At 43.2% G+C, this 13051-nt stretch overlaps 3 protein-coding genes across 6 annotated transcripts; 1 reads left to right on the plus strand and 2 right to left on the minus strand.

Moving 5' to 3' along the window:
- Positions 1-150: 150 nt before the first annotated feature.
- Positions 151-4022, minus strand: LOC129586816 (coiled-coil domain-containing protein 18-like). Its single transcript, XM_055480260.1, has 9 exons — positions 3800-4022; positions 3392-3634; positions 3238-3285; positions 2534-2689; positions 2210-2440; positions 1689-1967; positions 1227-1542; positions 999-1064; positions 151-696 (listed from the first exon to the last, which is right to left on the minus strand). Exons 2-9 carry the CDS (start codon positions 3410-3412, stop codon positions 461-463), a joined length of 1353 nt encoding a protein of 450 aa, XP_055336235.1. The 5' UTR covers positions 3413-3634; positions 3800-4022; the 3' UTR covers positions 151-460.
- A 410-nt stretch (positions 4023-4432) lies between these two features.
- On the plus strand, positions 4433-7716 carry LOC129586822 (uncharacterized). Of its 4 annotated transcripts, none has more exons than XR_008690215.1 (8): positions 4433-5285; positions 5442-5639; positions 5802-6008; positions 6158-6389; positions 6448-6731; positions 6790-7065; positions 7148-7413; positions 7698-7716. XR_008690215.1 is itself a non-coding variant. In XM_055480270.1 (8 exons), the coding sequence occupies exons 2-8, from the start codon at positions 4953-4955 to the stop codon at positions 7262-7264; spliced, it is 1647 nt and encodes a 548-aa protein (XP_055336245.1). In that variant the 5' UTR covers positions 4433-4838; positions 4915-4952; the 3' UTR covers positions 7265-7690. The 4 variants fall into 4 exon arrangements, 3 of the variants coding, with proteins under 3 accessions (XP_055336245.1, XP_055336246.1, XP_055336247.1); XM_055480270.1 differs by lacking the exon at positions 7698-7716 and having other exon boundaries at positions 4433-4838; positions 4915-5285; positions 7148-7690; XM_055480271.1 differs by lacking the exon at positions 7698-7716 and having other exon boundaries at positions 4433-4838; positions 4929-5285; positions 7148-7690.
- A 138-nt stretch (positions 7717-7854) lies between these two features.
- On the minus strand, positions 7855-12957 carry LOC129586862 (mucin-19-like). The gene is made up of 3 exons (XM_055480327.1): positions 12283-12957; positions 12009-12195; positions 7855-11853 (listed from the first exon to the last, which is right to left on the minus strand). Exons 1-3 carry the CDS (start codon positions 12348-12350, stop codon positions 8062-8064), a joined length of 4047 nt encoding a protein of 1348 aa, XP_055336302.1. The 5' UTR covers positions 12351-12957; the 3' UTR covers positions 7855-8061.
- Positions 12958-13051: the final 94 nt, after the last annotated feature.

The following is a 13051-nucleotide window of genomic DNA, read 5'->3' on the forward strand; positions in this document are numbered from 1 at the left end:
TGTTCATAAAATGTACATACGCGGTGTTTCAAGTGATTATTGACTGCAAATTTAGTGCATAATTATTCAAAAACGACTTACAAGGCAGTGTCAAGAAAGCAAAATCGGATAAGTGAACCGGAATATGCACGAAACTAGAATAACTGAACGGAAATGGTTGCCGTTTTAATTCCAACCTTTGTGGTTAGTTACCCTGTTAAACTTTAATAAGCTTGCATTGTTCTATAATTTCCGTAAAATGCTACCAGTATTTAACAGCGGTAGCTGCAGATTACGATCTCCCGAATTGAGTCCCAATATATGCAGGAGGAATATCTCAAACAAAAACAATTAAAACCATAGAGTACCAATACTCTTTACAGCGCTAGTAATGCACGGTGCTCAGTTGCGACAGCGTATTCAACGGTCAAGCGTTTGCAAGTACTCGTACTGCTCCAAAAGGCCGCGCCAAGGGCTCATTTTAATCACAGTTATACTGCTGCAAATCGTTGAGCTTTCGGCTCATTTCACCCATTTGCTTTCTTAGACGGTCGAAATGGATATGCGGGGTGGTGCCGCCTGGTTGCAGAAATTTCGATTTCCACTTGGATACCTCATGGCTTCGAAACCTATCATTCTGTCGTTTAGTCTTTTCCAGTTGAACTTGGTCTTCCATCTCTTTAATTAAATTTTTGGCGTCGTCGCCGTCTTTATATACTGCAATAAACAAATTAGATGTCAGCGGTAAAGATAATTAAATAAACGAAAAAAGAACATTTGTAAAGCACGAATGGTAGACGAGTCGATTCAGGATAACATAATCGATGCATTCTTGTTATAATTAATAAAAACTTATAAATTGCATCACTTATAAATTCTTGATAACGAAGGCTTTTTGAAATCGTATCATCGTGTTAATTACTTGCTGCGTGCCAATGGTGCCATTATAATATGCAGGCACATCATAATTGAATTAGCACTATGGTTAAACTATTAAGAAGCAAGTGACATCGCACTACCTTTGGGTAACCTGGCCTCCATGGTCTTTAGCTCTTGTTTCAATAAACTGAAGCGATCGCAGAGAGCTGAAACATAACAACATCGTCATCAGTTTTTTTAAATACCTGGAGTAGTGGATGCAGGTCTTTCTGAAATACAGCGTACAGTTGTTTCGCTAAACGTGCAGTTTTCTACTTGCAAATTATGGACATCTAATAAACGTACAGTTCTGATTCTGCTAAACGTACATGTGTTTTCCACTTGCAAATTATGGACATCTGATTCGGCATTCTGCAGCACGCATTTGCAGTAATTCATTTCCTTGGCAAACTTTTGTGCTAGTTGCGCTTTGTTCTTTTCCCTGGCGCCTTGTGCTTCCTGAATTTGCTCTTCGATGGTATGAATATTATTCATTATACAGGCCTCAGTTTTCTGCAGAGATTTATAGTGTTCTCGCAAACATCTGAACTGGTTCTCTGCTTCACGGCATTCATCCAGTGACCTTTTTAAATCTGCCTGCACTGAAGACATTTGCGTGTCGAACTGATTTCGGGCAGCCATTTCCTTTAATAAAACAACTGCACATTGTCTTATACTACAAAACAATGAAGTATCTGGGCACCAATGGCAGTACCACCACTTAATCTTTGTTTATACCTTAACGTACTCTTATGTGAAGTATATGAAAATCGTATAATAATTTGACTTACGGACTGCGACATTTCCTTTTGATGGCACTGTCGATTGTAACAACATGCCTCTACAATGCCATCGAGGCGCTGCTCTAGCGCTTTGGCTTGATCCCGAACCTCCGTTTCTATCCGGGAGGACTCCAAAAGAACGGCGGTTCTTCGCTCGAGAAGCTGGGGTCGTTCCATGCGAGCAACGCAGCAATCATTTTTTAGCTTCTCATACAGCGCAAGATCTTCTGTTCGCTGCTGCTCAACAGCGTTTCTTAGAGACGCGTTTTTCTCTCCTGCTGTCTGGGTCTAAAACAATCTTTTGTTGTACAACATCAACACAGCGAAATTATAAACTACTTCGGTAATTAATAAAGTTCTATTCATTTATTACAGATAGTACTTATTTGAAGATAAGAACAATAATTAATTTATGATGAGGAAGAATGTTTCTGGCCACTAGCCAGTAGTGTGCATTGCTCGCTTTCACAGGGATGTCAGGATGGAACGTATTAGCAAAATTTCATGGGTTAACGCAAAAACTAACTTACAGTTTGTGTTAGCTTTTCCAAAACATTTTGGCCACATCGGTAAAATTCTTCCATCGACACCTCATGCGACTGCGTGTCCTTTGCACCCTGTTTCCGTATCTCCGTTGTTTCCTTTTCCAGTTCGGCTAGCTTTTTTTGTTGATCATCTATGCGATACGACAGGTTTTCACGGTTCTTAAAATGACCGCATAGTTCGCTCTTGGTAAATTTAAACAATTCTTCGGAGACTTCCTGAAAAGACCCAAAAGGGGGAAAATAGTACTGAGCACAGTTTAATGCCATCAGTTTATGCGAAGGCTCGAAGCGGTCAGAGGACAAATTTACCAGAGAAGTCAGCAGTTGACTCCATTTGTCTTCCGAGTTTGCCGATAATTTTTTCTGGATGGCTTCTCGCAGATGATGTTGTTTACGGGTCTCATCGATGTGGGCGGCGTCTAAAGACTGCTTTTGTTCCAACAGCACAATAACTTCTTGGCCAATCTCTAGGAGTAAAAATCATCCTTACAATAATTTAATCGTAATGTAGTAAATTCGGCAAAAGGTTTCCCGTTTCGTGTCCCGTGTCCTCCCGTTTTGCCAACCGGACATTTCGCCAACGGGACATGTCACCAATCGTAGTTTTTTTAAAATTTTCTTATGCTTTCTTAGGTTTCTTATGTTTCTTATGTCTCCTCGTGTTATATTTTCGGTTTAAGCTGTTTGTGGTAATTTCGCTTGGAAAACTGTGTTACAATTTCGAATCGAACTGCTGCAAAATATTACATAGCGAAATGACCGGCTGGCGAAATGTCCGGTTGGCGAAATGTCCCGTTGGCGGAATGGGTGGTAGCCGGATGTATTACTGCGCACCAGTTATCCATGGTATAGGTCAAACTAGTCTGACCAAATGCTCTTTTATATGGGCAATAATCACAATCACTTGCACTATTTGCTGAATACTTGTGGCTTTGTAGCAGAACTTTCAGCCTAAGACTAATCAACAAAGAATCTGGGTCGACTTTACAGTGCAAAAAAAACTATGCTCGTACCTTTTGATCCAGCGAAATTATCTCGCGCTTGAGCTGATCGTAGTCGAGCTGGAAGAAAGCGGTCTGATGGTGAGGTGAATAGCGAAGCGATAAACTCGTATTAATACATTACAGGATAATAATATCACTTCACAGAAATTTTGGCTTCGGTTACTTTAAAGCTTTGACGGTTCATGTTAGTGTTAATCCACCCAAGCCCGATGACACTTCAGAAACGAAAGTTCCATATATCCCTTTTTGCCATATTTCGACAGTCAGATCCCCCCTTTGCATATTCGATGTGCAACATTGTATTATAGTTCCTCAAAATTCATGATAAGCGACGAAATAACTTGACCAAGGCAGGGTCAAAAGCAAGTTCAAACCAGAAGCTAGTCTCGCAAACTCATATGCAAATCTGAAAATGGAAATTCTGTGCGCCTTTACAGTTTTAAAGCCTTTACAGTTTTTAAAGCCGTGGTAACATACAAATTAAAAGCAGTTAAACGGAATAAAAGCTACTGTGCTTGAAAAAAAGTTGCAGAAATGATAAAATTTTTAGATTACTCATGCATGCACGTACTTGTTTGTATTAATTATGCATGCAGCGAAAATTCTGGATGTTTGATTGCAACGATGCTTTGTAACATTAGGACAGTGAAAACTGAAAAAGCGCTTTAAGATTTATATCAAATAATCGTCATAAATTCACAAAGCAACAAGTACGCACTTATGTTTTTGTCTATAGAAGTACGGTATAAAACTGCTTTCAGCATTTACAGTACGTAATTACAGTACGTGCAACAGCACTTGACGTTCACAAGCTTTTTAGTAAGAACTTTTCGTGGGTGTTGTCTTTAGTGAAGTATGCCAACGAAGTGTTGCCATCGTTACCATTATTGTTGATTTTAGGACCTGATGCTTAATGAGTGATTGATTATTGTGAGAATATGTAGCGTTTCCCATAATAACAAGAAATAAAGCCCCAGGACCTGAACCTACAGAAAAAGGCTGTATAGTATATTATCATGCAACAACAACAACATATCTTATGCAACAACAACAACATAAGCCCAGGACCTGTTCAAACTGTTCAAAACAAACTGTGTACACTACTTATCTGCGCCAGTACATACCGTACTTGATACTAGTACTTATACATAAGTACAGCACTTAGATTTCGTAATATTTCGGAGGGTTTCGGGACATTTGACATGATAAATGTTATGATATAATACAATAATTATGTTACGATAGATGTTATGATAATACAATAATAATAAATTATTATTATAGAAGACTATGTAGTATGCACTTATTGCACCGTCAAGAAGGGAGAAAACCAAGTCACTTAAACCGTTTCCTTGGACTGTTACCCCACTGGGTGACACCAGCAGTACAAAGATACGGTGTATAATTTGAGTTTTCTCTTCGATTTTAATACTACTTAGTATGGTTGTCATATCGTCGCAAAAACATTGGGTTTCTGTTAAAGCGTTTTTTTATGACTTTTGCGATACATGTTAATATTTTTTTCAAAAGCGATGTGATCTACTACCAGGAATCCAGTGCTTGATTTTCTGCCATGATTTTGACTTGTCCATTTCTGCCGGTGTCAAAAAGTAACAAGTGTCCTTACACCGAACATGTAGCAGTGTAGTGCCGGTTTTGACGTATCTCCTGATTATTTATTTTCAGTCTTCTGCCCGTAGCATTTTGCCAGTATTTGTTTTGCCATGCCGAAATCTAAAGAGCCTATGGCTCTGTCTACACCAGCTCTTCCTGACCGTAAGGACATAATTAACCCACTCGCAGATGCCAAGTCGAACATGACTGCCAAGGGTGACCTGCTGACGGTACTATCGAAATCAGCACAACAGCAGCAAAACAACGATGCATGGCTGCGCACAAAATGTCCTACGGTGGAAGATGTGCATACCATAATGCTGGATGAACTTTACCGGGAAATTTATGCGAAACATCTTGTACGGTTGTCCGCAGATGAAATGGATGAAGGACCGCTCGATATGGTTAATGGAGCTAAACTGAAAGAACTGACACATAAACAAGTAAGTACGCTTATTGCATAGTTCAGAGAAGTTAAAAAGAATCAATAACTTGAAATCTTGAACTTTTCTTGGACATATGGATGATGTTTTTCATGCTTTCCAATACCGACTACAATAAACATCCATCATGTAACTGGTAGGTATCAATGCTTACAGCAACTGGATTTGGTTACAAAGATGGACTTCCACATTAAAAAAGAGAAAAATCAGCAAATTGTGGCATCTCAGGAAAAGGAAATGTTTTTTCAAGAAGTCGAACAACTAAGCAGGAGAATCAAAAATAACGCGTCCGCTCTTTTGGTCCTTGGACAGGATTTGTCACATGCTAATGATGAATTCCGCAGTCGCACGTCAGTGAGTTGCAAATACAAAATTTTCGTGCTGTAAAAGAAGGTAGATAATAACGATTAATAATACAATTATTATTATATAAACTGAAGTGCGCTCAGACCGTTCAAAAATTCTTATGCTTCGCCAGTGGCTTTTCTGGTCTTCTAATATTTTTTTTGCTGTCAGGTAAACAAGCAAAAATTGAAGAACCTGATGAGTGAGCAATACAATCAATCGTTTTTCGGGAAAATCGAGGAGTTGGGCAAATTTCCGGGAAAGTTTGAAAACAACTGGCAGCAAGAGCAAACGGCTTACGAAAGCCTAATGCATTCAGTGCAGAATGAAATCAACAAGCGTCAGACATTAGACAACTTCAATCGTGAGCTTAGGTTGGTATGTCAAAAATGATTTCATAATTGCTTTAATTTCTTCACGTACCTGCTATAGGCTGCCAGTATCCCGTAGTGCTCGAAAATCGCCATTCAGTTACCCGGTATTACCAAGTTTTATCAAGTTTTATGGCCCTTTGTTGAACTTTGTAGGGGCAGTTATCCAAAATGCAGACGAAAAGAGAAGAATTTGTAGCCACTCAAGAAACTCTAATCGACACATTTGAGCATTACACCGAACTCTTAAGGAAGAGCACCGAGAATGGTCTCAAGGACTATATTCGGAAAACAGATGACGACAAGGCCTTTTGTATCACGTATATGCTCGAAATCCAAGCCAAAAACCTGAACAATTTGCGAAACTATTTTCAGGATATCGTTGCCAGTGAGTTTTGGCATCGGTTGGCATCGCAGATTTCCTGTTTTGCATTGCTTATTTGCAGGCAATGCCGATATTATAAACGAACTGAAAAAGCAAGTGGATTCCCGGCATGTTGCGTTGGAACGTGTGGAGCGAGCGACATACTCGGCTTTAGAAGAATTAAGTCGCTATCGCGAACCCATGCAGCAAATCGAAGCCGAAATTGTGCAATGTGAGAAAATTCTGTCCACGTCCAAAGCCGTTAGAGAAGGTTTGTCCAAACTGCATCTTCAGAAGCGTCTACTGGCAGACGAGGTGAAACGCTTAGGCTGGATAAAAGAAATTGAGCAAACTAAAATCGAAAAGGTACTCAAGATTTAGCAGTTCATGCTGAAGCAAATAGCGATGACTTTTTCTTTGTTAGTGTAACGAAGAGTTAGCGCAAATTCAGCAGTCGTATTATGAGACCAAATTTTCCATAACGCAAAAAGCGGCCCAGTCCTCCCTAATTCACAGCAAAGCCTCGGCATTAATATCTGACGAGGCCAGCATGTACGAAATAACCTACGCCATTCTCAAAGACCTTTGCGGATTCAGTCCATCTGCAGTTGCGGATTCGAGAAGTATTGTGGAAGCAGTTCTGGCACGGGATACTGAGCGAGTAAATGGATTGCTAATGGAAGCATCTGCATTAAAAAAGGTCAGCAGGAATCTCAAAATAGTGAAAATTAATACATACAAGTTTCTCATCATCATTAAGATCACACATGCGCTTTGTTTAGAAGTATAACGAGTTATGGGATTCTGTAAGCCATGCTTTCCAACAAAAGACGAAAATGACTTTGGACGCTGTTGGTTTCCGAATACCTGATTTGAATTTGCTATCCCCCATAATATGATCCAGACAGGTTTCGAGGAAGATAACTACGTCCAACAATTCAGATATGTCAGCGGAGAAGATGTGGAAAATGCAGCAGGGCGTTTCTCCAGTTTCGGAATCCGAAAAAGAAACCGCACTCCTTTTAAAATGTTTCAGAAGCCGGAAAGTGTAATGCGCGTATCTTATAACTGATGCTGCAGCTTTTTGCAGTACTCTCTTTGTTTTAACTTTCGGTTTTATCAGTTTCCATTGATTTCCTCCAGATTCCGATTTCGTGAAATCCTTACACATACCATCTGATAAGATTTTCACACTCGTATTTCACTCTTAAGTCTTAAGTAAAATACTTCAGGAAAAAGCTTAACCAGTAGTTAAACCAGCTTAATTAACTTTTTTTCGATTTGTGAATTTGCGAGACCGCTTCAACTTCAAGCTTCTGCTTGCAGGCCAAGTGGAATCTAACATAGCAACTCTACGGACGATGGGGTACTCCGCATGAGCTTTTTGTTCATTATATTGTCCAAATTAACTTTTTGTCCATTATATTATATGTATCTGAACATCTGTTACAGTCCGCACACAAAATCGTTAAGAACTTCAAAGTACGTTTAGTGCAGAAAATGCGAAATTATTTTTATTATTTGTATTGACACAACTGTTTACAAAACCGACAACACGAGGAAATCATCATGAAGCGTTTTTGTGGCTGCGTAAAGTAGCCACGACAAACCATCCTTTTGTGCATAAAAATTTAAAAGTGTGAAGAAAACTGGAGAAGAAACATTACAAATTAAAATATGGTAAAATCCGGCACTTTCATCTCTCGTTTTGTTTTTTCTTTCGCTTCTTTTTCCTTGCTGCCAGAGAATAATCAGATGCGTCGCTGGCAATACTGTTATCCGATTCAACTGCTCCATCGGTTCCGGTATATTCACTTTCTGTTTGGCTCTGCTGCGAGCGTGTAGACAGTTGCGAATGGGCACTGCTTTTATTGGCCAAAGAAGTGTGTGAATATTCTTCGCTTTGATCATCACTTTCACCACTCTCCCCACTACGACTTGATCCACCCGAAGCGCCACTGTATGTCCAAGAAAACTGCGAATGCTTCGGCGACATGTGGCTGGCCGTACTGTGTATGTTGGAGGTCCGCGACATCCCGGGTTTCATGCCATATGCCATGTTAGGATGTAGAAGATCGGGCTGCAGTCTGGATGGTATGTTGGACGGTGCTGGGAAAGACGTGCCACTAGCGGATCGTTCAATCTCCGAGTGAATGCTGTGCACTTCCGAGTAAAACGAGCGTTCACTTGAATGACTCGACACAGCGATTACCCCGCTTCCATTTGGCGATGAGGCGCGATTGCGTGAGCTGGTACTTCGTAAACTTTCCACTGATACTGACGGTCCCATATCGTATGCGCTAGAAGGGACTGACCGCAGCGTAGATTTACTAGGCCGATCGCTATGCCGTGACATATCGGAAGCCGTCCGGGCTGGACTGATCGAGCGAACACTATGTCCGCTTCTACTGCTAACCGGCTGGAACTTCCCAGAACGGTCACTTAAGCGCGAAACGTGCGAGGAAGTCCTGACTGGGTGCAATGAGCGGACGCTGTGTCCAGAGGGCGTAGCAGAGATGGATAACTCGCTGGGCCGATCACTGTGGCGAGTGCGCCCGGAAGCTGTGGTGGTGGTCCTCACTGAGTGCTGACTCAAATCCGACCGATCGGTATGCTTAGATGGCGCTGCGGAAACAGATGTCTCACTTGGCCGATCACTGTGGCGGGTACGTCCTGAAGCTGTTGTTGTGGTCCTAATTGAATGCTTACTTGGATCGGAGCGAGCGGTATGTTTAGATGGCGATGTCGCAGTGGATAATTCGCTAGAACGATCGCTATGGCGGGTTCGCCCGGACGCCGTCGTGGTCGTTCGGATGGAATGTTTACTCAAATCCGATCGATCGGTATGCCTCGAAGCCGTTGGGCGGGTTGCGGCAGATTTCCCCGAATGCCGACTCTCCGGTCTTTGAATCTCAGATCTATCCGAGCGGTTGCCAATGGGCGCTGCTGACCTTCCGGAATTTTGGGATCTGCCTGTTCGATGCGAAAACTGCGCAGAACTTTCCAGAGGGCGATCAGCTCTTCCACTTCTTTCAGTCCGGTGTGATAAGTCTGACGCCTTCGTGTAAACTTTGCTTTCGATTTCGCTGGGTTCGTGGGACACCGTGTGCTCCACAGTGAATCGAGAATTTGAAGGGGTCAATCGTGCCGAATACTGATCTTTCTCACGCCGGTCGATAGACCGCTCTGTCGCCCGTGTAGCGATGGACTTTGGAGCACTTGATACTGCAGAATGCCGGCTACTGCTGGGTTCCTTAGAAAATGCGGTACGTGTGCTATGGTACGATCTGGATCGTTGACTGGCAGGTGACCGGCTTGTCCGTCCACTTCGTTGCGAACTATGGGAGGCAGTCATATGAACCAGAAGAGATTTCTCACTACCTGCTGGCTGAAATTTTGAGCGCTCTGATTTGCGTGAAGCATTGGACATGCTGGAGCCATAACTTGCGGACGGTTTCCGCAATCGGGAATTGCCGCTGGTTTTTGAGTAACGGGAACCTAGTCCAGATGGTTTGCCGGACACCTGACTTGTGTCACTGGGAACTTGCGTAATTTCGCTTCGCGCGCTTCTGGTAGATGGTTTTGATCCACCACTGCTGGTGGTTCTTGCGGACGGAGTTGTGTTCAATCGAGAGCGGCTAGGGGACCGAGACTGGCTGTGAGCTATCTTGAAAGTGACGGAACTGGGAGTTTTCGTCTGGATCGTGTCAGATTGAGAATGGTGTTCTGGTGGCACGGTATGGATTGTGGTCGACGATCCAGTCCGACCTGTAGTGCCTCCGTGCGAGCGTAAAGAGCTTCTATTTGTCAGAGCCGACCGGGGTATCGACCGATTGACTGACGGTCGATGCCGAGTGGATCGGGAGTTATTAACCATTTTCTCCTCCGACGCGCCGGAATCTCCAGCCGAACTGACTACGGAGGTTTTACTGGCGGCTGCGTGGCGTTTTTTTGGGCTTCTGTGGGAGCGCAAAGACAACAATGACTCCTTTTTGTGCGCCCCTTTTTTTTGGGTCTCCTGTTGTGGTTCTCTGCTTGCTCCCTTTGCTGAACCGTGATTCGCTGATGTTTTATGCATGCCTTGGCGAGAATTCAAATTTGTGGACGGGACACTTCCGCGTGAGTCGCTGGACGCTTTACTTGGCTGATGTAATGCATTTTCCTCCGAATCTCGGCTAAAACTCTTGTATACGCGGCTTTGTGGGTGCTCTATGCGAGAGTGGACATGAATATAAGGGCCTTTGTCTGAGGTTCGGTGCTCGATCGAAGTCCGGCTGCCAGGCGGACCCTGGATGCTTTGACGGGATATTGCTTCTTCTTCACATGATGAGCTGGATGAGCTGCTTCCCTGCAGCGGATCTGACCTTTGGGAGTGCAGACTTCTACGAGTGGACCGTCTTTCCCGCAGTGCCCTTTGAGGAGAACCTTTCGTTGGCATCTCGTCAATAACGCTTGACTTCGCCGAAGACTTTTTGCGCGGAAGACTGCCAAGAGACGGCAATGTTTCTGGCTCGCAAGACGTATCTGTTCGAGAAATATCTTCATCTGGGCATGTTTCGTCGCTAATAGTACTTTTTCGCCTGGACGCACCATCGACACTTTGTCGGGATTGCTTCGCTGGCTCGGATAGCGTCGAAGCTATCGATGGGCGGCTCCCTGAGGTGTGTGAGTTTGGGTCCTGCTTGCTCGATCTCCTTGGATAAGACGGTGAATCGTCGAACGGCTGTGAAGTCTCCGATATCGCTTCTTGTACGGCATGTGATTCAGACGGTAGCGAGCTGGTGCTGGTGCGCGATTGACGAGAGGGAATCGATTCCTCAGTGGGCACTGATATCCTGGATCTCTGACCACCCTCATCTGGTACAGGAGACGAGATGGACTCTCTGGGAACAGTAATTTTTACCCGTGATGTGCTGTCTGTCGAACTTATTGATTGAGTAGACGCTCGTCTTGGCAGCGATCCAGCAGAATCTAGGGATTGCGTTGTTGAGCTCCTGCTCTGTTGCGAATCTCTGTACTGATTTCGACTAGGAAAACTGTTTCTGCGTTCGATCGTAGAGTACTGTTCCAAGACCGTTACATCGGAGATCGGCTGATTGGTCACTGAGGATCTGGGATTGGCATCTGACTGATTGCGCGGTAGAGCACTTCCACTGGATTCTTTTGATCTAGGAGAAGCTCCTCCCAAAGACTGACTTCCTCTTGCAGAGAAAATCGGTTCGGCAGAATTAGCTGATGCTTCGGTGTCGCCTGGAATGGTGTCAGACGGTAATTCGCTGGGCGTGGTCGTTAGATTAGAGTTTCCGCCGGGAAGCAATACCGACTGATCACGCTGCGATAAACCTTGGTTTGAAAGGGTGTCTCGAAAAGCAGCATAGCTATTGTGGGACTGGGATAATAGCCGACTAAGCTTCTTTTCCACAGCTGAAGGCAATTCTTCATTCGGCGCACCTCTTAAATAGCGTATGTCATTTTGAAGCTGAAGAAACTGAAAAGGGAATTACAATGCTCTCTTTCTTAAATCTGCGGCAAACGTTTCGGTACATGAAAAGCAGTTGAGCCATTAAGCGTCGAACCGTTGCAAAGCGTACGTATGTTTTCATCATCAGTAAATAGACTCAAATAAAATAATGACATGCTCACCTGGGTTTTGACAAAAGACTGGATATTCAGGACGTTGTTATCGATATACGATAAATAATCATGGGGGTGGTCGATATCAAGTTTGTGGCATGCGTTCACGAAAAAATTCGCAACTTCATCTGATCGCTCGAGCACTTGGGTGCGAATAGTGCTATGACACCGGTCGACGGCTGCCATAAAATCGTCTCTGTAAATTCAATGGCGTCTTCATGAGTCATACTTGCACTGATGTATCATGTATTAAGCGGCCGAACATAAACAAATGCCCACTTACCTATGGTCAGCTGAATCTGAGCTCTCCGAAATTACGTTGCTAATACTGCTTAGCGGTCCAGAAGTCATAAACAATCGAATTTTCCCCCAGCATTAATTTACGCTACCCGGCAGGATTACTGGCATATGATTTGCAGACAAAGAGCCATTAATCTAACAAGAAAACACTAAAACCAAAGCACCGCGACCAAAGTATTTTGGTCGTTCTCCTGATAGTCGAAACTCGAAAGATCAATGCAAATGACACCTCTCCTAAATTTTTATATTTAGGATATGACCACAGTTTAAGCCCAATACGCTGACGTCCTGTATTGGCTCTCTGCCACGGAGAATTCAAATAAATCGACAGTCTGTATGCGAATGGGGGCGACAGGTTAAGTATGCTAGGTACGAGCGTTCCGATAAACCAATGCTTTGATCAGTTACCATCTTACCATCAGTGCAAAGTGCAAAACTGCGAAACAACTAACCAAATGCAAATCATTTTAAAGATTAAACAAAATAAGTTCAAAGTTACGGTAGGTATTTTCGAGAGCAGCCAAAAAACAGCCTAACAGAAAGTTTAAAAGGTGCGACCATAAGCGTGCTCAAGTGTTGGGATGAAACGTGTTAACTGTTAAGTATCTGTAACATCATCATGACAACATGCATACAGGCTACGGTCAGAGCGGGGTGCAGTTCCCGCCACGTGGTATTTCATTCAAATTATGTAGGATTTTTTATCTGTAATCTTTCATGTCTAGTGAGCTGTTGGTCATGTCGTGAACAAT

The sequence above is a fragment of the Paramacrobiotus metropolitanus genome, unplaced genomic scaffold (genome assembly GCF_019649055.1).
Source record: "Paramacrobiotus metropolitanus isolate TYO unplaced genomic scaffold, Prichtersi_v1.0 Parri_scaffold0000022, whole genome shotgun sequence".
Lineage (NCBI taxonomy): Eukaryota > Metazoa > Tardigrada > Eutardigrada > Parachela > Macrobiotidae > Paramacrobiotus > Paramacrobiotus metropolitanus.